Source organism: Cyanistes caeruleus, chromosome 3 (genome assembly GCF_971803275.1).
Source record: "Cyanistes caeruleus chromosome 3, bCyaCae1.hap1.1, whole genome shotgun sequence".
Taxonomy (NCBI): Eukaryota; Metazoa; Chordata; class Aves; order Passeriformes; family Paridae; genus Cyanistes; species Cyanistes caeruleus.
The window spans coordinates 73,314,568-73,339,800 of record NC_141703.1 but is presented as its reverse complement, the minus strand read 5'-3'; the positions used below and the strand labels follow the sequence as shown (position 1 = coordinate 73,339,800).

Here is a 25,233-nt window from a genome sequence, read left to right as displayed (position 1 = left end):
AAGAATCCTCTCAAAAGGAGCAAATGAGGAAATTTGAGAACAGCTTGAAAAGTTTGTCATTTACTGAGAGAGTAGTCTCATGCTGAGTGAAAACTAGAGGGATTGATAATCTGAACCATAGATCTTGAAAATTTAAGTAGGAAAGTTCCTTATGTAAATAAGGAGGGTTTTCCTTTTCCTTCCTTCTCCTTTCTTACTAAAACTCTTAAGACTATTTCAGCAGTACTAGGATTGTTAGGTAAAATACAGTCTTTCTCTTTTTGATTTTAAGTCAAAGCATACAAGTGTAACTAAAGTATTTCTGCCACCTCTGTGTTGTCACAAAATGAAAAACGTTACTTGTTAAAAAGGAAAAAAGATACTATAAAACCATTAACTAAAATTTAACTCCTTATGGTGCATTTAATAATGCTTGGGTGGCACACTGTCTGAGAAAAGTGCTGGGTGATGTCAATAGTTAGGTTCTTCACAAGGACACAGCACATGTCCTTGTTATCAATTTTGTCTTTATCAGTAATTTCTGTAACAGCAAGAGCTTCTATCCAAAATAATAAGGGACTTGAGTTTTTGATTTTTCACCAATATCTGAGTGAGGTATGTTGCTATCTGGTTTTTCTGCTGCTTCTGTCACCTTCTTTCCAATGCTAAATTAATCATGCAGGTGACCTTGCTGGTTTTTATTAAGCACAGCAGGCTGTATGAGGTATTGCTGGAAAAGTGTGACATTGCTCAACTAGTGGGGTCCTACATCTATTTTTTTCTAATATGGTTTCACTTCTAAATACAGGCTATATTTCTGCGGTCATGCACAGTTTTTTTTTTTCATTTGCCATAAATTAAAAATAATGATGCTGTTAAAAGGGAAGTACAGCATAATAAAATATTCTGCAACTGCTTATAAACAAAAGAGCTTTTATAAAATGCTAGGTTGCCTCAACTTCCCATGAAACAATGATGCTGAAGATAGGAGTCATGGTAACCTGAGTAGCTTCCATACAAACATATTGAATGAAAGGGTACATCAAACCAAGGGTCTCAAAAAAATTGGGGCATATCTGAAATGGCACTACATGACTACAGTACAGCTATGTACCACTGCATGATTCCAGAGAATGGGCAGAAGGCCATCTCCAAACATATTGGTCTGAACCCCTAAATTTGCCACGACAGTAAGGGAACAAGTCAATAAGGCTTTCTGTCTCACATTTTGAATTCCTTAATATTTATGAAGAAGAGCATGTCATCTGGGAAAGTAAGGCTACTTCTGTAGCAAGGATCTGGCTTTTCATGCTCATGATTCATCTTGCATAATTATGAATGAATTGTCTTACAAATCTCTGTTCCTAGGTTTATTTTGGGAAGCGTAACCAAACTCTGCTCCTGAAGCCTCTGTAAAGTCCCCCAGTTTAGAGTTTATTCTGTTCAGACATCTATAGACCTGCAGTGGATTCTCTAGCCTAGTTCTAGAGAAGTTTCTGACAGGCACAGGACCTAAGAGCAAGGATCTGATATTTTGGGGGTGAACATCGTTGTGATATAATAATTAGAAACACTGCTGTAAAGCAGGAGACAGGAGTCTTTTCTAGTTGCATCAATGCAGGGAATTAACCTTGAAAGATTACCTCAATGTGCAAAGCATGATGCAAATAAGAGATGAGGTGGTAAAGCTGCAGTGTGATACTGACCATTCAGTTGTTTCTTTGAGCGTCAGACCTCATTTGCTGATGAACCACACAGCTGCAGTGGAGGCTGCTGGGACCTCCTCTGTCCCTGCCACTCGATCAGCTCGGCAGGACACAGCACCTGCCAGCCAGGTGCATCGAGCATGCCGGTGGCAGGTGGCACAGAGACTACACAGCTCTAGCTAGAAGGAGAATTAATTACCAGTCTGCTTTGCCTTAAGACATGAACAGCGTTTCCTAGTTGTTAAATGTTTAACACAACGACCCAAGTGTTTTCACCATACTTCTTGAACGTGACAGTTGATTATGGGATCAAAATGACTGAAAAAGGAGATGCAGAAGAAATTAGACCATGTCTCTGAAACAGGCATGCAGAAAGCTATTTTCAATTTAGGCATAGAGAACACTTAGAAAAATAGGTTAATTAGCATTTTCAAAGGACTTCTGAAAACATGAGACTATTGGCTAATGTTGGGACGCCGATGTGGCCTGACAGGTTGCTTACAGCTTCAAAGGAACATCTGGACAGATGCATGCAGCAGTAAGGATGAATGAAACACACACTACTTGCCTACTGGCAGTAGATACTGCACCGGGCAACTTTCAATGATTCTGTGGATGCTGCAGAACAACAGTTGTTATTCTCCTAGAGGGGAGAGCTATATAAATAGAATGACATGCCTATGATCCCGATTAGCTGACTTTAAACTTTGAAGATCAAAAGCCTTCAGGATATACTACTGGGGGAGAAAGGACACCGAACTGCTTGACAGGTCGGTGGGATGGGATATGGAGGAAGGATACTGGCTCGCTGAGTACTACCCCAGTTAGCCGGGACCTTAACAGCTCGGAGATGTTCCCCGCTTTCCTGTAGGACCTTAACCGTACCGCTGTGGCTGGACTCCCCTGCAGCGCAGACAGGTAATCGCCTTTCCTCGGCAAGCGCGGGCAGAACGAGGGGAAAGGTCTCGCAGCCCAGGGATGAGAGGGGCATCCTGCCTGCGGGCCGGGCACCCATGGCGGGCGGCGCGCTCGGAGCGCGCCTTGGCTCCCTGCGCTCCCCGGCCCCTTCCCCTCCCTGCGGGGCGGGTTCGGGCCCCGCCGCAGCCTCCCTCCGCGCTCGCCGGTAGGCGGCACCGCCGCCCGCCTTCCTCCGCCTCCTCCTCCTCCTCACCTTGGCCGGGCGCCGCGCCGGGTGACCCAGATCGCGGCGGCGGCGGCAGCTCCGTGTCCCTCCCGGCTCGGAAGGACGGCTCGGGACGCCGCGGGCATGGAGCGGCGCGGAGCGGTGAGTGCGCGGCGGCGGCGGGCCCCGGCGGCGGCCCCGAGGGTCGCTTAGCGACGGGAGGCGGCTCCGGGCATCGCATCGCAGCTCCCTGCACCGCTTCCCTCCCCCGTTCACCGCCCGGCGGTGGGAGAGAAGTTTTGCCCCTCTGAATGCGGGACGCTTTATGGAAAGACCTTGCGGCGTAAGGAAATTTGGAGGCGCTGAGCTGTTTGCGCATTTGGGGTATTTGTAGTTGATTTTTTTAAATTTTTAATTTCATTTTCTTTTTTTTTTTTTCTAACGGCCCCAACCTTTATAATTGTACAGGAGGAGGCCGGCACTGGGCGGCCGCCAGGCGCACGGCTCTGCGGCTCCGCAGTGGGCTCCGCGCCCTGCCCTGCCCCGCAGCTCGCCCCGAGCGGGGCCGCTGGCCTGGCTTGCCCCGCCGCACCTGCCCTGGGCTCTGGGCACCTCAGTTCCACCAACGGGTGCGCACCACGATGATGACTTCTTTTTTTCCATGGCACTGTCTTCTTCCCCGCCTCCCCTTCATCCCCCCACATGGTCATTGTGTATTGAAGTTACACTTGCTCCGAGTTTATTCCAGGATTTATGTCTTTGATGTTTCCCTTTGTCCTCACAGTTTCTGCTTTTCTTACAATTTCCTTTAAAATGGCTAAAAGAGGACAGCGAAAGTGTATATCAGAATGGGGGCGGTGGGGGAGAGGGAAGAACAACACCTTTGTCCCAATTCAGTCAACTCAACAGTGTGATCACAACAAGCTGTTTTTTGTGACAAAGGCGTTTGAAACAAAGAAGCCATTTTAGAAAATGAAAGAAATTTATTTTGTGGCTTGCATGCTATAGTATGCTATAGCATATAGTAGCTATAAATCCAGGTTTTCATTCTTTCCTCCCCTGCCCCCCTCCTCCACTCCTTGTAATTCTAATTTATTCTAAAATTAAAGAGAATAGGAAAAATAGCATCTCTAAAATCCTGCATCATCCCTGTGCTCTACAATAAGCTTACTGATTGCCTTCTGTTCCAAACGTTTCGTTGCACATTTTTAAAGAATGTTGTTTTGTACTCATAGATCGATTAATAGTTGAATCACTTGAGTCTGATAAGAACATTTCATCTCCCCGGGAACAGAACAGCAAAAGCCTCATTATGTGTAGTAATTTGGTAGGTGTTGCATACTCGTATCTATTTAGCAGAGTGCAGGTTCAGATGAGACTTACTGATTCTTAGGAGAGGCTGCTTTTTTATGACTGTCTTAAAAAGTGTGTTCCACTGTAGGCCAGACTGAACAGGTGGAGCTACATCTAGAAATATCATTTTACCTGTTCAGCTCTCATAATCTGCATATCATTTTAAGAAATATTTCTACTAAAACTAAGGCAAAACTACATGGCTGTAGCAAATGACTTATCATCAAGGCTAATAGAAGCTCAGAGACAGGAAGCCTATGATTTTCAAGAGTGAAATCATGTGACAGTATCAGATGCTGCATGTATCACTCTAAACAGAAAATGGGCAGAAAATTATTCCAGGAAAGGAGCAAACAATAGAAAAATCATGCGACAAAATGCATTCGTTAACTTTCCTGCTGGCTCACTGATACACGGTGAAACATATTCTGCTAGTGTAAAAACCCGCTGTGGCTGAGCACATAACCAAAGTGTCCATGAATCCTTAGCCAGCTCAAGTTTTGAGACAGGGCTTTATTAACCATGGGACAGCATCACATTACTTTACTGACATGTGTGAACCCAAGAATTTCCCGTGTTCAAACATCTTCCTGTCACTCTTGACAGGGAATTGCAGCCCCCTGAGCTAAGCTATACTTAAGTGGTAAACTTCAGGGCTATGTTGCATTAAGTGATTATTTTGTTATCTGTCATCTTCCCTGCACAAACAGACTTGCTGCTGGTTACAAGGAGAATGCTGTTGCACAAATTCTGGCATATGTAGTGCTCCAGACTGCTGCTAGTATTTAAATAATCTTGTATTTTAAAGTTAAGCTGTTATCAGCTATAAACCAATTTAAACAAAAATTATGTTCAGTTGTACAGTCAGGGCATTGTAACTATACAGAGCCAGGCAAGCTTTATTTTTCCCAAGGGGTCATTTGAAGTGTTAGCAGAAAATTGCAAGAAGAACAGACTTGGGTTGCCTGGAGATCAAATCTTGTTTCATTTAATGCCCTATGGTTCATAAGACGATATTTTAATTTTTTTTATGAACATCTGCTCAGCTTTCTTGTTTGGAAAGCTTCTTTCATTTGACATTCCTTTTAAATCCTTTGCTTGGTAATGCAGGGCAAAGGACTGCATGAAATATGTTACTCTTTGAATACAAGCTTTGGGAAAGAGGCCTGAAAAGTAAACTCTAGAGCAGAGCTTACTGGAATACTGAGAGGGAAACCAGGTGGTGAGATTCCAAAGGAATATGAAGGATAAAGTTAAGGAAAAATAAAAGATGAGACCGATGTAAAGAGATGTGGAGAATGTTTGTGGTCATGCAGGACTGTGGCTATGGTTCAGGCTTAGCATCCTCAGCATCCATCTAAGATGATATGGGCTCAGCCACCTAACAGCTGAGCAGTGCTGTGCCCGCAGGATTTGCCAAGCCTGAGCTGGAGGTGGAAATTCTGCTTGTTCCTGCCAGGCAGTGGAAAGGGAAGCATGACAGCAGAAGCTGTGGGAGCAGCTTCCCAAGTTGCTACTTAGTGGTACGTAGGACTGCGTGAGCACTCCTTTTCAAGGCAAAGCAAGCATTTTGGTGACAAACTGACCTGTCTGACTTTGCCTTGAGACACATTATGGATATGTTTACACTAGTGATTTGGCTTGCATCCGGCTTAAGTATCTGACACATCCTCCAAAGACCTTCTCCGGTTGCCTTGCAGCGGTTCAGGTCTCAGAGCAGTCTGGCTGCAAGAGACCTGAACACTCCCATTGGAACTACACCAGGACTTTTGCTTTGGAGTGTTCCCATTCAGTTACTGAGCCTTTCATGAAAGATATTGGTTTCTTTAAAGTACCTCCCAGCTGTAGTCTAGTGAGCAGTTCTCATTCACTTTAGCATAAAACCAATGAAGAGCACCACAACAACTTCATCAGCTTCAAGTGTTTCTGGCAGTGTGTTCTGGAGCTCAGTAACCTACTCCTCTGCAAAATGTGAGCAAAGACTTCTCAGCTTTCTGTTACAGCGGAGAGGCCCTTCAAGAAGGTAGTTTCTAGCCCTCCCAGTAGTTAAAGTACCTGAGTGAAATGAAACAATTTGGCATAGTGTCTTTACCTCATCCTAATCTGTCTGCATATCTGCAGGCTGAGCACTCTATTCTAGTTCAGATACAGCCACAGGCATCAAAAGGAGTCTGGGGAACAGGAGAAATACAGGAACTACAAAGACTGGAATTGAGAAGAATTGACAATATAAGCAGGTGACATTGCAACTTGTTAGAGCAAAGTTAGGAGGTGCAGTAGTGGTCCTCAGGACTGTGTCTATAAGAAACTGTGTACCTGTGAGGTTTTCCCTTTCTGGTAGGAAATAACTTCACAGGCATTTTTAGTCTCAATATAGATGTAGACACTAATGTTTTTCGAGCAAATCTCCTGGCTTTTGTTCTTCACCTTTCTTTATGAACTAGTCTTGGAGCACCTGAGAATAAATAGGTGAAAAATTTTTGGGAGCACACGAATTGCAACCTGGTATTCAGCCTCAGGGACCAGGTTGGAGCTACTCCAGCATCTGTATAGGGTGCTGTTTTTTTTTTAGAAAACAAACTGCCTTTCCCCATCCTATACATTTTCAATTTCAACTGCTTGACAGCAGCATTTCTGTTGGTCTGTGCTCTGCACTGATGTAGCTGTAGCTTCTTTCTGTAGCTATGTATTTTGCTTTTCCAGGGAAGGATACTCAGGTAAATTAAGGGACAAGACCAAACCCAAAAGAATTAGTTGTACAAAGTCCTGTCTCCACAGCTCTCTGTATCATCCTTCTAACTTGGCCATGTTGGCCAATGTGTTCTGATGGTGCTTAAGAAGGAAAGGCAGTTTCTGCTCAGAAGGCTTGTTTAAGACTGTGTACAGCTGGCTATCAATTTCACAGACACGAGTTATTCTTTAGTATATACATATAGTATATATACATACAGTAAATATGTATATGTATCAAAATATATATATATACCATCTGCCATTTAAGCCCCTATTGTATGCCTGTGCCCATGCCTCTGTCTGCCAAAAGTGAATCGGTAAGTTTCCTAGGACCCCCAAACTGATACTATTATACTTGCTCAACTGAGCAAGAGCTTCTGTGGCTAGTTACAGATTTCACTAGTAATGAAAACAAGTTTTCTAATTATTTTCATTTCTTTTTTAGTAATCTTACTCAGATATTTGAAAAATAGAATTACATTCCTACCTTCCTTTATCTTCCAGAATGACTTGGATGTTGAGACTTGTCCATGGCATAGCAGCAATTTGTTGCCACACTGATAATATTTGCACAGTCATGTGTGTGTAGGTGATAAAAATTGGGCCTCTTAGTACAAAGCTGTCCTGTGGTCATGGAAACTGTAGTCCTCTTCTGGTAGGCAGTTATAAGAGCAAGTCTCTTATTCCTTCTCCCACTCTGCTCTCACAATGCCATATCCATATCAACATTGGCTTGGATGTGTGCCATCAAGCAGGTTGTTCCTCTGAAACACTAAAATCAATGTGGGGTTTGTTAATTTTGGGCTTGCTAGGCCCTAACGCTGTCAGCTTTAAAGCAGCCTGAGGAGAACAGATGGGTTGAAGGAGGAAAAAAGGAGTTCTTGCTGAACTGAGAGAGGAAGGGAAAGAAATGGTGGTGCTCCCAGCAGATGACATGGAAAACAGGATATACCATAAGCACAAATTAGGAAAAGGCCACGCTACCTACTCCCCACTTTTACAAGTAGGACTGCAACAATATTTCCAATGGTCTGAGATGTTCTTTGAACCTCATTTGTCCAACATGTGCTATATTATACAGGTTACTATCTCAAGGATAAGATCAGTTCATACTACTGAATTATTATGAGTGTATCTGCTCCAAGGGTTCTGGAAACTTGTATAATGTACTTCCTTTTGGAAGTTTTTCTATCACTTTCGTGATCACAACATTTTTGAGGTTAAGAATATAAGACATAAAAGTATGCCCACTTTTCTAAGTAGAAAGAGACACTGAAGGAAGAAGATTTTCAGTGTTACAATGTGTTAAGAATAAATGCTTAATGGCGATCCTGTCAATCATCCTGTCTGTATTTCTCTTGGCTCCACTTTGTTCCTCTTCCCCCTCAGTAAAGTTGTTGCAGGAACAGTTTTCAATAGTCTTCATGCTTCTTTTTTCTCTTTTCTTCCCATGTGGTCTTCTCCCCTCTTTCCTGTTTTCTCCTATCAAACCTTTGCCAGCATCCTTTTCTGTCTGAGAGTGGGCACCCAAAAGAAGGTAAAGGTCTGGGTGAACCAAGCAGGAAGTGGCAGATGGAAGAAGTGCACCACAGCACCTTGCACTTCACTTGTTACTCACTTTTTTTTTCCTACTTGGTGGAGAAAATACATTTTGTGCAATTACCACATAAGAATGGTCCCTATGCCATGCTTGAAAGTGTGTTTCATAAGTCTTGCTTAACAGCTGGTGTAAGTTCATTGACCTTCAAACCATTCTTTCCATCTTTACTTTTTTCAGATCTTCATTGCCTTTTCCTCTTATTTTGTTGTGTCAGTGTGGTGTTTGTGTTGATTTATCCTTCATTTTTATGAATGTCCCTGGCTCCAAACTCCATCATTGCTTTCTTTCTCCACTGCTTATAGAAGCAGTGTTTGACTTTGATGCTACTTGCAGGTATCTTAGGCTACAGAAAGGTGAAGGGAGTCTTAGTGCAGTCACTTTTACAATTGTTCACAGCTCTTATTAATAGAAATAAAAATTTGGTAAGATACTTATGAGTCTTCCAAGTTGAGCTGATACTGGATGGTACATAGGCCTGACTGGTCAACAGATTTGGTTACACGCCCTGGAGTGATTTTTTTTTTCCTTTTTTTTTCTTTTTTCCTTTTCTGTGTTGCCATTCAAAATTTTTCCCTAGAGAAGGGCTTAAACCTGCTTTGACTGGAGCATGGAGTTTGCAATACATATTAGAGAAACTTCAGAAAAGTTTCTAGTTTCTGTGATAAAACTGATTTCTTCCACTTCTCTTCACTTCAGACATTGGTAAAACGAGAGCAATCCAGCCTGCACGTGTCCTTCTGGGCAGCAAATGCATAACCAGAGCTTCCAACAAGGTCACGTACTTGGATGCCCTGATTTCCTACCTCCTGGGATGCAGACCATCTCACTGAGCAGCAACCAGATTAAATTGTAGGCCATAAAATTTGCAAAATAACTGCAGTGGGGTTTTAGGTCCTCCTGTCTGCTGAATAAGTTTGTTCTTCTTTCAGTGTGGTCCCCCTGCAGGCTGCAGAACCGCAGGCAGCAAACAGCTAGTGCATAACACTTACTGTGGGATACTTATGGTTTCATGAGTGTGGTGCTTCATGACACCATTTAACTGGCTGACTGCATGGTCATCGTTCTTGAATCCTGTCTTAGTAAAACTGCAGAAGGACATGCAGAAACTCTCATGGATTCTACTTGCTCTACTCTTTCCTGTCTGTCTCTCAGAGGTCTGTGGAAAAGTTGCTACTTCCATGCCAAAGTAATCTGGTGAAATTACGAGAAAATGGCACCACATAGAACAATTTTCTGTTAGATCATGATGTGTGAACAGTGTCTGTTCTTCATCAGATTCCTGGGTAAATAAATTGATTTATGCTCCTCTAGCTTGAAAGCTGAGTTTGGCTTTTGTTCTGACATCTCTCTTGTCCTTGTTTTAACTTTTTTGGGGGTGAAGGGTCAGTTAACAAACTAAATCTCAGTCCTTAGTTTTACATGCTTTCAGGATGATACTTGGTGTGAGGTTGTAGTAATCTGATGGCTGAGTTAAGTCTGCTTGGTACAAGAAAATATAACAGATGTTGAAAGAGTAGGGGAACAAGAATGTCTGGTGTAAATCTATTGACATTGCAGATCCGTATGTAACCAAGATGATGTTTCTTCCCCACAAACTACTGTTTGTTAGGAATTGATTGGGCTCTAAAGCAAATCTAGACTTCAGTTAATTTTGGTGACAAGGGAATACTTCATCTTTGCATTTTAACTTGTACCCTCCGCTCATCTTTAGGCAATGGAGTGGAAACCAGCAAGGGAAGGAGAGCAAAAGCACATCAGTCACCCATGTTTAGAAACAGTAATTTTTGGGTTTTTTTCTGTGAAACTTCTGCAGTAATTACCCTGGGAGGTAGCCAGGCAGCCTCTTTGGATTTTATGCATCTAGCCTGGTAGGATTTATTCTAAACTTGAAGGATTTTTGCTACAACTGTGATGTTTTATTTAGAACACACTTCCTTGCAATACAAACTGTCGTACAGTGGTGTCTGGCAACAGAGCAAGTGTGCCAGAAACATTCCACTGCAAACCACGTAGACACATGTGAGCCACCCATATGAAGCTGCTGTTCTCAGTGAACTCATTAGTCGTCAAGTGAAAGTTCATGAGAAGTGACTAGAAATGATGCCTTTCTATAATGTATGAAGGAGGGGGTTGAAGGAAGTTGCTGTACTTTGAAGACTGTTTTCAAGCATGAGAACTCCATTTTTAGCTGATGTGTGATTTACTCAGTGCCCTTCTGGATAAAATACCCTTTCCTCAATATGTGGTGAGCTTGTTGTGGATGGACACACTATAGACAGAGACAAGACTTGGATACTTTAATTCCTGTTGAATTTAGGCATCTGATTACATTTCCAGAAGTTTATGGTATTCTTAGTTGTGGAGAGCTTCCTCTATTTTTTACCTTTTTATTTATTATAAAAAATAGACTTATTATCAGAAATAGAATTATTGGTATCCAGCAAAGTCTTCACCAGTGACCTGAAGTGACTTCATATAGTTTTGTCCTTTCTTTCCATCTTTCAACACTGTAATAGAGCAGAGCTAATGGAAATTGGAAAAAGTAGATTATTGTCACAGTTCTGCATGCAAAGTGCATCTGTATGCATGAACATTTCCTTTGTTGTATTTCTGGGATTTAGTTTGCTTTGAACAGTCAGGGAGAGAGCCCCAGCCTTTTTCTTTTAAAGGGCAGAGATCTACAATGAAAGGTGGAGATGCTTCTCCATTGCTGAGTTTTGGTTTGATGTTACCGTCATCAAACTGTGCGTTGTCACTGAGCCAAAATCTGCAGAGGAATTACAGCATGTAGGCTGAATTGAGTGGTGTTAGAGGTAACTTGCCATGTGAGATTTGACAAGTAAGTTCTCTTGAACCCAAATACAATCCTACATGACTGTCTCTTATAAGAATTGTAAGACCCTCTTGATCCTTCCTTATATTTGTAATGCTTTGAAGAGGCAGTAATGGACTGAAATGCTAAGTTAGAACTACAAAATTAGAGGCTTTCAAACAACTCTTCTGTAGCTTGAGAGAAGCTGGGGGTTTTGTGCCCTCTGATTCCCCAACTCTGCTGTGATTTTAACCTTTTATTCAGGGCCCTTTTTATTTTTATTTTTTTGCTTAATTGTGTGGTATGTGCTTATGCTCACAGGACTAAAATTCAGTTAAATTTTATTTCATATCTAGCCTTGCCCTCACTCTTCTAGTGAAATACAGAAATGTAAAATGTCAATGTGTGATGGAGATTAGAAGTGGAAGAAATCTTATTACCTGTGACAGTGTGACTGAAGTGAAGTCTTGCTTATTAGGATCATCAATCAAGTGTGACATTTTCTTCCAAGATTTTCCTCTAAAGAATGCTTGATAATGAATACAGACTCATCTTGGGCACATGGAAATGAAAATACCCTTCTGTACTGAGATGGGAAACTGAGCTCACACAAAACAGGCATCCATTTTTTGATCCCTAAGGTGAATCCTGCCAGTGGCTGCATCCATTGGAGTCAGTCAAGGCCACTTCTGAGTCAACACAAAACTTTTGAACTGCATGGAACAGGTGACCTGTTCTTGACAGCTTTTCTGGCATTAATTTCCCAGGATGTCCTCTGAGTTGGAGAGGTTTGAGCAGTCTCATTGCTTTAACATTCAAAGACCTATAAATGATCATGCTGTAAATGAGATGAAGATCCTCTGTGTTTACTAGTTTGTTTAATACAGTGGAAGTGATTTTTATGCCACCTTTGGGCATGAATGCAAGATGGAAGATGCAAGTAGGTATGTATCTATTCCATGGGATAGATAGAAGAACATTACTTGTTTAGAATTACCAAACTGGGGTCCTAGAGTTGTTGGGGCTTTATTCGTATTTGGGGTTTTTGCGTGTTGTGTGTTTGTCATTGGCATGATTCTTGTAGACTCCCATTCTTGAATTTTAGGACTGTAATACGACTTGTTTATGGTCAAATTTCATGGTGGAGGCTTTTGGTGGAATGAGAGAGGGAATGATTTTGTTCCATCCTAAAGCTAAGCCTGTTTCTTGGGAAACATTGCAAAGTACATTGAGAAGAGGGTATCTCTTAAACTGATAAAATAGCAGGTACTTGGGCACCCTGTCAGTTGTATCTCTATAGCACTACAGTGCTAAGAGTATTTGAGTATAACACAGGATATTTGAGATCACCCTGTGAGGGTGACTGTGGGGGAAGCAGAGAATCAAAGGCTGGAAGGGACCTCAGCCCTTGAGGGGCTATCTGCAGCCCAACCTTCTGCCCACAACATGGTCAGCTTTGAGGTCAGGCTTCTCAGGGCTTCATTTCACTGGGGCTTAAAACCTCAAAGTATCTCTGAGCAACCTGTGCCACTGCCTGACTGTCCTCTTGGAAAAAAATTTTTACCTTGTATCCAGGCTGAACCTCTCCTGTTTAAATTTTTGCCTATTGTTTTTCCCCTTCCTGCCCTGCACTACTGTAAAGACTCCATCTCTTGACTTTTCAATGATATCCCCATAGGCACTGGAGGTGCTGTTATGTCACTTGAAAGCTGTCCCTGCCTGGAGCTGAACTCATCTCCCCCAGCCTCACCCCCATCATGCTAGTGACCTCTGCTTAACTCTCCTAAATTTATTGGTGTCTTTTGTGTATTGCTGGGGCCTCAAACTAGGCAGTGTCTAAATATGGCCCTGAGTGCTGAGTAGAGGAAGATAATCTCTTCCCTCAATCTACTTACTGGCTCTGCTTGTGTTCATGCAGCCCAGAGTGCTGCTGTCTGTGCCTCCTGCTGGCTTTCAGCCAGCTTGCTATCCTCCAGGACCTCAAGGGACATTTCATAATGTATATCAGCTATTCTTCCCCTTTCCAATTCTAGTTATCTCAGATTGGTGTTGGAGATACAGAAGCACTAACATTCCCATCAGCAAAAGGAGAAGGAATATACAGTAGCAAAACACTTTTGGTGACATGAGGCTATTGTCTTTCACAAATAAATAATATTGTTTTTCACAAATAAATAATATTGTCTTTCACAAATAATGTAGGCTTTTGAGGTGAATGAGGAGTAGATGCCAACCCACGATACCACTGGAAAGAAAAGTAGCAACCTGAAATCAAGATCATGGTGGTGGCATTCATAAGAACATACTTTAAAATGTACTTTAAACTGCAACAACTAAACTTAAAAATAAATTACTTGGTTTGGGTTTGTTGGTTTGGGTTTTTTTTGGTAATCTAATGACCCATATAAACAAAGTATTATATCCAGCCTGCTCACATTAACATTTCTATTTTTTTTTTTATTTCAGCACACCTATTCTTTCTTTATAATTGGAATATACATTTTAAAGTGTTTGCAGTATACCAGGTTGCAAATACCCATTAGTTTGCAAAACAAAGATTGTGAAGGGAACTATCTTGGGTTTATATTTTATTCTGGAAGTAGGGTGATTTATATTAAATAGCACAGCTTTTCCCTGAAGCTGTATCTGCAGCTTTATTGAAGACAGACAAAGCAGACCCTGAGCTTTAGATAAAGAGGTGACGTTTAAGGCTTACTCTTGATTTCTTTAAGCCTCCAGCAACTGTTAACCTTTCAGATTGATGCATGTTTTGCTATACGACTAAAAAGATCATAGACTCACAAGAAATTCAAATAGTTGATGTTTATTTAAGGAAAGTTTCATTTATATTTTGAGACAGATCTTGCAATAGTTTTGCTGTTGTATGTGATTATAGTAGTATTGCTTCTCTTCCAAGAAAAGCTGTGGTTAGTTTAGGAGGCGAAGCTGCTGTCTAGTTTAAAATAAACTGGATGAAACAATTGGCAATGAATGGGTATGTGGGTGTGTTGTTGGAGGGAGTAGGAAGCTGCTTTGTGGAAGTGATGTGGCATGGGATAAAATCCTGCAAGCTGAGAATGTGAGCGTGTGGGAAACCCAAACTTCATCGGCATCCCATCATTCTCCATGTAGAGCCTTAGAACATGAATGGGGCTCTTCATGTCGAAGAACAAACTTCAAACATTGAGTTTAGATGCCTCCTGCAGTTGTAGGTTCAAGCTACTTCTAGGGAGTTAAAGGAAGATTAAAAGTCAAATCCATTTGTCTTTAGACTTATATCAGCTGCATGACTTAAAATCAGGAAAAGCTGAAAAACTGTCTACAGAAGAAGAGAAGAACCTTGAGGGTTCCTTAGTGGGAAAATGTGTGTACAGCATGAAGCTGGAACATTTTCTTAAGCTGTAAAAAACCCCACAGCTACAAGTTCGCATGAGTGAAACCATGTAAAAGCACAAACTGAGGCTCTGAGCAGTGGGCAGATGCTGTGGCCAACTGGCTACTCCTCAGCACCTGCTGGCTCTGGGTGTTCTGCTGTCAAGTCTTCAGCATTTTGTATTTCAGTCTCTCCAAATCCATAACTGCTGTCAGCTTCTCAACTGAATTGTATAATTGTTGTGCCCTTTCAGCAACGCATAAACTTTTATTAACAAGATTATCACTTGTAGATGAGAATCTTTTTCTCAAGTATCTTTCTTTCCTGCAAGTGGACTTTGAAAGCCTTCCCGATCTGTAGACATGCAGCTTGCTGAGGAAGGTCTTTCCTAAAGAAAACAGGAGTCTGGAAGTCAAGTTTTTCTCCCTAAATAAAAATGAATATGTGTCTTCTTTGTTTGGTTTGGGTTTTTTTTCTAAGCACACCTAATGGCAAATGAGTTTTTTTGTAAATTCTGAATTGTAGATAGAATATATCATGCTAAGCTAGGGCTGTTCTTCCTGTTCACTGAGATGCTGTAACAACTTCACTGGAAATAAAGTTTCACTTATGAGAAATGTTACATTTTGAGATAAAAAGAGATTAGCAGAAATTAGGTCTTCTGGCCCTACAGCTTTATGAATAGTTGAATTTAGCTGTAAATTGTGGTAATAATATTTTTTAAGAGTTTAAATACTGTTTTCTTCACAGAAAATCTTTACTGAACTCCTCTAGAGGATCACTTATGGAGGTATATGAAAACAGAGAATGTTGCCCTAAGCAGTCCTACAGTCCTAATTGCTTAGACATGACTGTAAATTCTTACCTGATTCAGCTTCTCAGTTTATCCTGGATGTAAACAGATTAATGCCATCTGTATGTGTGTGTTCACAGAAGGGAATTGTTGCAAGAACCACAGAGCACAGTGTTGATTTGTATCCCTGTACTTCGCAGATGACAGCATTTAGAAAGACTGTCTTCAATACACAAAAATTAAACTTTTTACCTTATGAACCAAGACAGCAGCATAGATTCCCTGTGCTTTAGTTTGAGCTGGAAGTCTTGCCTCTAGATCTTAAAGCCCTCTTGTTAATAGTCAGGTGGGATTTGGTTGCTCTGTGCCCCTGTGGAGGAAACTGCTTTTGAGGCTATGGCCTTCTTATGGACCCAGTTATTAGCTGGGCCTGTTCTGTAGGGAACTGGCTGTTGATCTTGCAGGGTGAACTCTTTCTCTCCACGCTGCAGGGCTTTCATATTGACTTCTATGGCATCAGGTCTTCAGCTGGAAAATTTCCTTCTGTAGATTTCCCCACACACATTTTAATTACAAGGGAGAGAGCAAGGAAAATTTATTCTTGTAATTTCAAGTGTGGGTTTTTAAAGAGATCCAAAATAGGCACTTTTAACCACCTGTCATGCTTGCTGTGTCACTTAGCTTTTATTTTTTCATTTTATTTTTCCAATCAAATGTCTTCCTTTCAGTTTAGTTTTCTGCGTAGAAGACAAGGGTCTCTGAACAGGTACAGTGATGATCTGATTTTTAGTGAGCTTTGAAAACAGATTTATAGATTCATAATTTATAACCGGCTGGAGCTGGCAACTATTCTTGAAGAGATAATATGTTGAAGCTCTTACCATGCCATATTGTATGAACCATTTCTGGAGTTGAGGCAAGTGGAATTTCACTTCACTTTAAAGCAGTAATAACAAAGCAGCATAATTTTCAGCAAAGACCTCGGTCAGAATCAAGAAGGATCTGACCTCAGAGGCTGAGACTAGCATGTACTTTTAGAGGGGGTTGATTTGACAGCTTCTGGCACTTCTGGTGTGTTCCTTACACTGATGCCCTTATGGGTCAAATTTTGTGGTGGAGCTTTCTTTGTTCAAGTTGATGTTAAAATGCTGAGACTCAGCTGTGAGAATCTTTCACAAACTATATCTTTTAAACAGAAAATTATTAGACTGGAGAAGGGGAGCAGGTTACATCCCCTCCAGTTTTTGCCTACCTCCTGTGCTCGCTGCCATAGTAGACCTATCAAAAGCTGTAGCAAGAAGTGTTTGGAGCCTGCCTCTTGTGTTCATTAATGAACCAGAGTTAGCATCTCTCTGCCCTTGCAAGCAGGTGTCACTGCAGCCAGCACAAATTACAGCTGTATTCAGGGGACAGGAACATGATTCAGCCAGTCAAAAACAATATAAATGAAGGAAGCTTTCACAGTTCAGGGATTATATATTTTTAGCAAGCTGTATGTGATATAATCCAACAAGATAGCTGTATTTTTCTGAACTTAAATGTTTGTTCTGTTCCTGTCAGCAGGCTATAGCACAATATAAAACTTGCAAGTTACAAAGATGAAAGAATATAAGAACATGGTAGGGCGAGGAGATTTTTATCCCATCGCTGCTGATAGGTCCTGCAGAAGAAAATGGGTTTGAAGTTCTCTAGATTTCTAAATTTATTTAAAAAAAGAGGTCAGATTTCTTAAGGCCTTCAGTACTTTTCAGCATGCAGTGCTAAGGAAAAATAGGCTCTTAAATGATTTCTTACCAACAGAACTTTCAGTCAGGCCTTTGTGTGGGGTTTGTATCAGTACAGAACTTGAAACTATGATCTTGTTCCCTTTAAGTGTTGGATTAAGTTGGATAGCAGACCTGTGTAGCAATGTCCCATTTTCTGACAGCAAGTAAAAATGCTTTACTGCCTTTTACAGGACATGAAATACATTAATTTGAGAATTCTGTATCTTTTAGTCAAGTATCACTTGTATATAAATACTTAATTTTAGAAACTTAAAGTAAAGAGGTGGTGACCGGGGAGAGTCTGCAGTACACAGGCAGGGTTATATTTATGAAGTTTCTTCATTAATTCTTCCTGTTCTCCTCTGCTGGAACTATCTGGCAATCAATGAACATTCACTATAGGACATAAGATCACAGAACCAAGAGGCCTGGTCCACTGTATTTTAGGAACTCTGAATTTAGGAAGTGTTTGGGCAAATGCTCTCAGGCACGTATAACTCTTGAGGTGTCCTGCACAGGACCAGGAGTTGGACCCGATGATCCTTGTTAGTCCCTTTCAGCTCAGCATATTTTATTATTCTATGATATGTATTATGCAAATTATGGTGAAGAGAGGACTTCTAACAGCAGAGTGAACTGAGTGTCTCTTGAAGCTGCTGCTTGGGAGTTGCTGTGAACCAGACAGGTGTTTGAAGAACACAAGAAGCATTTGAAAATGTCTAGATACTTCTACAAGCTTTCTCACTTATTTCTGTATTCTCATTCAAGATTTTTACTTCTCTGAAAAAGGACATGGGTTGCATAGTCTGGTCAAAGTATGTGCTCAGGATGAAGTGTGAACACATTATGATTTTTTCATTTTGTTTTTATTGACATGAGATTTTTTTTTTCAATATATTTCACTTGTATTTCCACAGATGTTTGTTTCAAAAGCAATTTGAAAAAACTTAAGTATCCCTTTTTTTCTATATGTAAAAAAGTCTCAATTCTATTTCTACAGCACTAATATCACCTGTGAAGAAGAGGTCATCAGTGATCAATATATTACGGCTCTAGCAGCACAAACCAAACCATCACCATGAAACATTTCCTGAGGTAATTGTTCTGTATTTTCTCAAAAGGGTTGAATTATTCTAACTACTTTTATGCTGCAGTAAGCTAACTAGTTTAGCTGTTACAAATATTACAGAAGGTGTAAACTTCTCTACAAGTTCATACTAGACTGCTTTCTGTTCACCTAGATTTCACTATCTAATTAAAGCTATTTTAATTTAAATTTTCTTTTGCAGTTCTTTATAGAAGCAAAGAATGTGGGAACTGTCTTGTGGGATTGGAGCAGTGATGTATCAAATCAGTGGTGTCTGATATGTCAGGGGAAAAGAGAAGAAGCAGTAATGTAGAACAGTGCTTGAAAAACATCGTGTTTTTTCCTTCCTGCTCTTGTCCACTGTTTGGAGTTTTGGCGTGTTGTTTGTGAAAGCAGAGATGCTTGCTGAAGATGTGTGAGTGTTTTTGAAGCTCATCATGCTCAGTTTGTAGGAGAAATGTCAGTTACTTGCTCCTACATATGACTTGCAGTTGTTCCTCTACAAACCAAGTATAGAATGAGGGACTTGCAGACAACAGATGTAGGTGCCGAAAGCCCATGTTGTATTTGTTCTGCAGTTGGTGGAGGGAGCTGAGCACTTCTCAAAACTAATACAGATCAAGAGCTCAATTTGTGTATAAACCAAAGAAATTGTATTCTGTCTGTATGGGAGGAACCTTTTCAAGAGGACTAAAACATATGCTTCTGTATAGAGCATCTGTCACTATATTTTTCTCCGTTTTTAGTCTGTTTATAGCAAGGAATCTTACACACTATGGATATCAGCATCATTACCTCTAGGCTGATCATCTGTAATGATTTTGCTGCCAAGACAGACATAGCTTGAGCATTTCTGTGGAATGTTTGGGCAAACTTCCTCATGTATCTTGAACCAGCTGTAAAAGGGCTATGTAAGCAGGACATAGGCAGATCAAAAGTATAAAGCAGCTACTTGTTTGCTAACAGCCACAAAACACAACCAAGGCTGAATTGAGCCTTAATTTAAACACTAGTGTGCTCACCACTAATAGGCACCAGCCTATTAGTAGGGAAAGAATTGACCCTTGCAGCTCTGTGGCCCAGGTCTTGGGTGATCCCAAGTCTTCCACCAATTCCATTTGTACTGGTCCACTGACCTGAAAGTTCAGAACTAGCCTGACTGACATCCCTGCACTGCTTTTTCCCTTTACCATTTTGTAACATCTCATGTCAGAGCTTTGTTCTGGAATCCTGCTAAATATTTCCTTCTCAACAGTCCTGCCTTTACAATTTTTACGTTTTTTCTCTATGTTCAGCAGCCTGACCCAAGGTCACAATTGATGCCATATGGGATTTGGTTCATGAGTCCTTCATAAAGTGGGCTCTACCATTCTGTGAGAGGGTGGGAGCCTCTGACTAGGATCACAAAGGGTGTTACATTTTCCCCTGTTATGGTCTGATATTTTCTGAACATAAAGTAGTTTTGCTCCCTCCTGATGGAGAAGCTGAGCTGTTGACAACTTTTAAAGCTGCCAGCTCTCTTCCTGTTAAACTACCTATTTTGCTCACCCTTGTTCTCCTGGCCCCTTGATGATTTTTCCATGTTGCAGAAAGAGTTGTGTTTTGAATATGTGGGTTCCTGAGGCTATCATGGAGAAGCTACCTTCTGCTTCTCTTCATGTTATACTTGAAGTCAGTGAATTCTAAAATATTTGAAATGTCTCAGAGGTGCTAGATGCTCTTAAATGGTCATGGTAGATCTTCTGAAAAACAGTTGCCTATCTAAACAGGACAGTCTAGGGCTTTGCTATGGAAAGTCCAGTATTCCAAATGCTGAACAGAAAGTTGGATGGGGGGATGGGGGGAAGGAGAGTACAGAACACCAAAAATATGAAAACAGTGTTGAAATAGGAAAGCTGTTTCTATTTACTTACAAGCATCTGGATTTTCTTATGTTAATCCCTCGACATGAACTGGTAAGAGTACTCTCCTCCCCATATTTTGTTAATATAGAAGAAAACCAGAGAGATTAAGAAGCAAAAATCCTTCAAGAAAAGCACTTACTGGGGATAATGAGTTCTGCTCGATGTGTTGCAACCTGCAGTTGCAGGTTTGTGTGATGGGGAATGAGGCAGTGAAGTGTGGAACTGCAGGGACATATACGTGCAAGACAAGGATATTAAGCCTTCCATCTTGGAAATAAGTTGGAAAATAAGTTAATTTATATTGTGTCCCCATGTTTGTCACCAATTGCAGCACCTTAACTGTTTGTCAAGATCAAAAGCAGGGCTGAAATATGGCAGTGATTCAGTGGCACAGTGTTTTTCTTGCTGCACAGCGTAGAACAGACACCAGAATAGCTGATGCTGATGGTGTAGATTATCTCTGTGTTTAAAACCAGTGACTTAAGTCTGCACAAACTGCAAGTCATTTTGTTGATTGCAACGTGGAAAAGGTCATAAAACAGACTGAGAGGAAGAGGGCTTTCATCTCTGAAGCTATGATAACCTTGACTTTGCTTTCTAAGTAGGGACAATACTTTATCTGTAACAACTTCATGCAGCAGATGGAGACCCAAGAAGGACTTTGAAGAGTGAATTTCAAATCCAGCTTGTTGTAAGTGTTTAGTGAGGTTGAAAGACAGCTCTGGAAATCAAGTCCTATAGCATTGCTTAGAACGGGGTCAGCTATAGCAGGTTGCTCAGGGCTGCATCCGGACACATTTTGGGCACCCCTAAGGATGGAGGTTCTGCAGCCTCCCTGACAAACCTATTCCATTTCTTGAGACTCAAAGAATTCAGCATAGTCAAGTGTACCACTAAACCATGTCACCTGAATGCCACACCTGTGTTTCCTTTGAATATCTCCAGGGAGAGCAACTTCACCACCTCCCTGGGCAGCCTGTTCCAATGCTTGAAAATTATTTTCATAAAGAAATTTTTAATTATTTCCAATCTAAACCTTTCCGAGCACAAAATGAAGCTGTTTTCTCCTGTGCTGGCAGAAGAGGCTGACCCCACCTGTCTGCACCCTCCTTTCAGGCAGTTCCAGAGAGTGATGAGGTCCCCCCTGAGGCTCCTTTTCTCCAGGCTAAACACCCCCAGCTCCCTCAGCTGCTCCCCACAGCACTTGTGCCCCAGAGCCTTCCCCAGCTCCGCTGCCCTTCTCTGGACACGCTCCAGCCCCTCAATGTCTTTCTTGCACTGAGGGGCCCAGAACTGAGCACAGCATTTGAGGTGTGGCCTCAGCAGTGCCGAGTCCAGGGGGACGGTCACTGCCCTGCTCCTGCTGGCCACACCACTGCTGATCCAGGCCAGGATGCCATCGGCCTTCTTGGACACCTGGGCACTGCTGGATCACGTTCAGCTGCTGTCACCAGCACCCCCAGGGCCTTTTCCACCAGGCAGCTTTCCAGTCACTGCCCCCAGCCTGTGGCATGGCCCAGGGCTGTTGTGACCCAAGTGCAGGACCCAGAACTTGGCCTTGTTGAACCTCATACAATTGGCCCTGGTCCTTTGATCCAGCCTGTCCAGATCCCTCTGCAGGGCTTTCCCACCTCTGGTAGATTATCACTCCCACACAACTTGGTTGGAGAAATAGTCTGTCTATTAAACAGTCCGGTAGCTGGAGTAACCCTAAATCCCTAAATTTAGACTCTTATGCTCATATTTCCAATTCAAGGTGATGTCCAAATGAAAATAGTTGGTCTTTTCTTTTTCAGCTTGCTCTGATATGAATTATTTCTGACATCTGAAATATTACTAATGAAAAAATAAAACTGTTTCTTGGTTAAATACTTAATCTTTCAGGGCTTTCTCTTTTTGTTATAAAGAGGTTCTGAGAAGTCAGTCAGCAACGCTTCTACTTAGACTGTAATTTATCTTAAACATCTGAAATAATAACAGCTTGGAGAACCAACTGTAGTAGACACATTTTTTTCAGTAAATCCTAGAAATCTGACATCTTCTCTTGCTCTACTGCAAAGCAATCTGTAAGCTCTAGCAGATTTTAAGTGTGCTGGAGTCACCAGATAAAATGAAAATCAAATCAGCAAACAGTGAGAGCAGTGAATGTGTAGAAAGCTGCTGTTAAAAACGATTCTCGTGTCTTCCCTAGTTGCCACAGTGAGTTGCTCCCATGTCTAAATGGGGAGATAAGGTGTATTTCAGTTGTCAAGTCTGCAAAGGCACAGAATGAAGCAATTTCTTGTGTTTTAAAGGAGATAGTAGCAGGTCTGCCTATGGCAGAAAAGGTGATTGGTATCTGACTTCTTGGTTGACCTTGTATATGCACTGTAAATTATGCACATAAACCAAAGATAGTCAAGTTATTTAGCTCCTAACAGAGTTGTATCACTTGCCTACTCATCCATTTGGACAGCTTATCACCCATGACTAGTGTGTCCTTGATTTCTCAAGCTGTAATTAGAATTCTCAGAAAGGAAATAGTGATGTGTAATGCACTCTTTTCTGAGATGAGTATGTCCTTCAGGAAAAATAGTTGTGTAAAAATCTTCACTATCCATAGGACCTAAAACAGGACACACAGGAAAGAAAATGATGTGTAAGTATGTTCAGTGACTTCTATTTCATTCTTTTAAACTAGTGGGCTTGTGGGGGGTGAGGTTTTTTGTTTTGGTTTAGGTTTGGGTTTTGTGTTTATTTTGTGTTTGGGGTTTTCTGATAGGACTGGGCATTTTGGCTTGTTTTTTGTTGGTTTGGGTTTTTTGTTTCTGGGTTTGTGTGCTTTCCCCCCAATTTTAAGTCCAATAACTAGCATTGAGTATCTAGATGAACTCTTCATTTTACCCAGAGTACCTATGTTTGTTACTAGCTCTGAAAATACTAAGGTTCTGAAATTACTGAGGGAGGGAATAAGCACCTTCTATTTTATTAGTTTCAGAAATATTCCACAGTAATTAATTTCTGCTTCCTTTCAGGAAGTACTTCATGTTGCATTAGACACACATCTTGCTATCTTGGTGAACAGACTACACAGGAAGGAGCTTCACAGAAATATGAGGCAACTTTGGAAAGCTTCACATAATTTTGTTTCTGATAGTTTATCATGGAGAAGGCTGTGCTTATCTCCTAGAGCCAGTCACCTTTAAATAAAAAGCCAGATTTCATGAAAATGTGATGTCAAACTGCTGTTGGAGAGAGATGTAAATTCTAATAGCCATCGCATTTGCCATTTTAATCACACTGTCCCAGCATCAGCTGGGCTAGTCCAGGGCAAACCTGGAAACTCCTTGTTGAAAATCACTTACATCCTTCCCTTTTCAGTGTTGGGGTACGAAACAACATGCTCCATACCCTCTGCTGGTTGCTGCCATGTGCTTTCTTTCCCCAGGCAGAGCAGCACATGCTGTGGAAAATGGAAGCACTGTCTCTGCTGCAGCAGTACTCTAACTTTGTGCTGGCTTTGGCTCTAAATTTCTCCTTGTCTTGCAAGGATCTGAGCAATTGTAGAAACCCCTTTCTTTGTCTTCTTTGTCATGGAAGAGAGCTCTCCAGAATCTCTTCTGAGCCCCGTTATTGCTGATAGAGATTGTTTGCTTGATTGATTTTGTCATGCAGCGTCCTTGGCAAGGGAACTGAATGTTGATTTGACATCTTATTATGCAGGGTTTTTTTCTTTGTTTTACTTGAATAAATGTTCATACGAACTGTGTTAATGCATGTATAAACTCAAATATGCAGGTCCATACAGCTGGTTGGAATACAGGAGGGGAAAGGAACTTGGATTGAAATAGAAAAGAGTGTGAGGAACACCTTCATTTCTGTAACACTTCTGTTCTTAGATCTCACCTCAGGATCTGAAATAATGCTGTACATGACCATATAAACTATTTTCTGTGCTGAGAAACCTGCAAGGGCAAGCAGGTGGGGAAAAACCCTGCAAAACAAACAAACAGGAATAACAAACCAAAGAAAAATAATAAAACCCACAGAAGACACTGAGTGGAGAGGAGGTTTAGAGTTTAACTCCAAAACAAACCAGAAATTAATGCCACTGTACCACAGTCAAAGCATTTGGCAGTGCTTTTGGGGGTTTCCTGTTCATGATACACTGTGTTTTGTTCTACAGTGCATAGGAGCTAGCATAAAACTTGCCTTGCATAATCACCAGTGTGCTTTTATTACAGGATTTCTGCAAGCAAGAATTCCCTTTTGTAAACAGCTTGTGATACTTTTTATGTTTTTCATGTTACAAATGGAAAGTTTCAACTATTGTAAGCTTGAGATGGATGAGTAGTAGAAAACTGAAGGTACCCACAAAGGCTAACTTTCTTCTATAAGCTACCTAGTCAAAATTAGCGTGTGTTTGGTTTATTAGTAATAGCTGCTAAGCATATTTTAGTGAATCACAGAGGTAGTGTTTGTGTGCTGTAGTGTCCTGTTTTCAGTAGGTGCATTTTTATTAATCTTTGTGCAAAGATTACACAGCCTAAGCAAAACTTTATTGGAGAAAGTGGTTGCAATTATGTGGTGACAGTTCCATCCCATTTGGAGTTTTTCCTTCAATTTGCAGATCTGTCATTGATCCTAGGGCAAAAATATGTAATTCAAATGCATCTGATACCTTCCCTCCTCTAAGTCCCCCAAACTTATCTACAACACAGTATTCAATTATCCACAATATAGTACAAAGCGTTTTTTAATGAAATGGATTGTCATGTTTCAGCATTGGAAGCAAGTAACTATAGGCATGAACTTTCTTAAAGGACATGTGGTTTTTTACAGGAGCTATATTGCTCAGTAGAAGGAAACCTTACATGAACTGTTAACATGAAGTTAAGTGAGTCTTTCATCTTCCATATCTCAGTATTTTTTTGCTTTAAAAGAAACCTAACGTTTGGAAACAAAGCACACCAAAAGAAAGCAACTCTTAATTTCTACTACAAATATATGATGAAAAGTCAGGAC

General features: G+C 41.1%; 1 protein-coding gene across 4 annotated transcripts in view; it reads left to right on the top strand.

The window, feature by feature from the left end:
- Positions 1-1,219: 1,219 nt before the first annotated feature.
- The window catches only part of ELMOD1 (ELMO domain containing 1), a 44,491-nt gene continuing 20,477 nt past the window's right edge, over positions 1,220-25,233 (top strand). The window contains exons 1-2 of one of the 4 annotated variants that reach the window (XM_023920162.2): positions 1,220-2,603; positions 18,239-18,333. In XM_023920162.2, coding sequence (XP_023775930.1) covers positions 18,317-18,333 — 17 coding nt within the window. In that variant the 5' untranslated portion in view covers positions 1,220-2,603; positions 18,239-18,316. Of the gene's footprint in view, positions 2,604-2,667; positions 2,971-3,025; positions 3,193-18,238; positions 18,334-25,233 lie in introns of those variants that run through there. The other 3 variants (XM_086881960.1, XM_086881959.1, XM_086881961.1) reach the window with 3 other exon arrangements.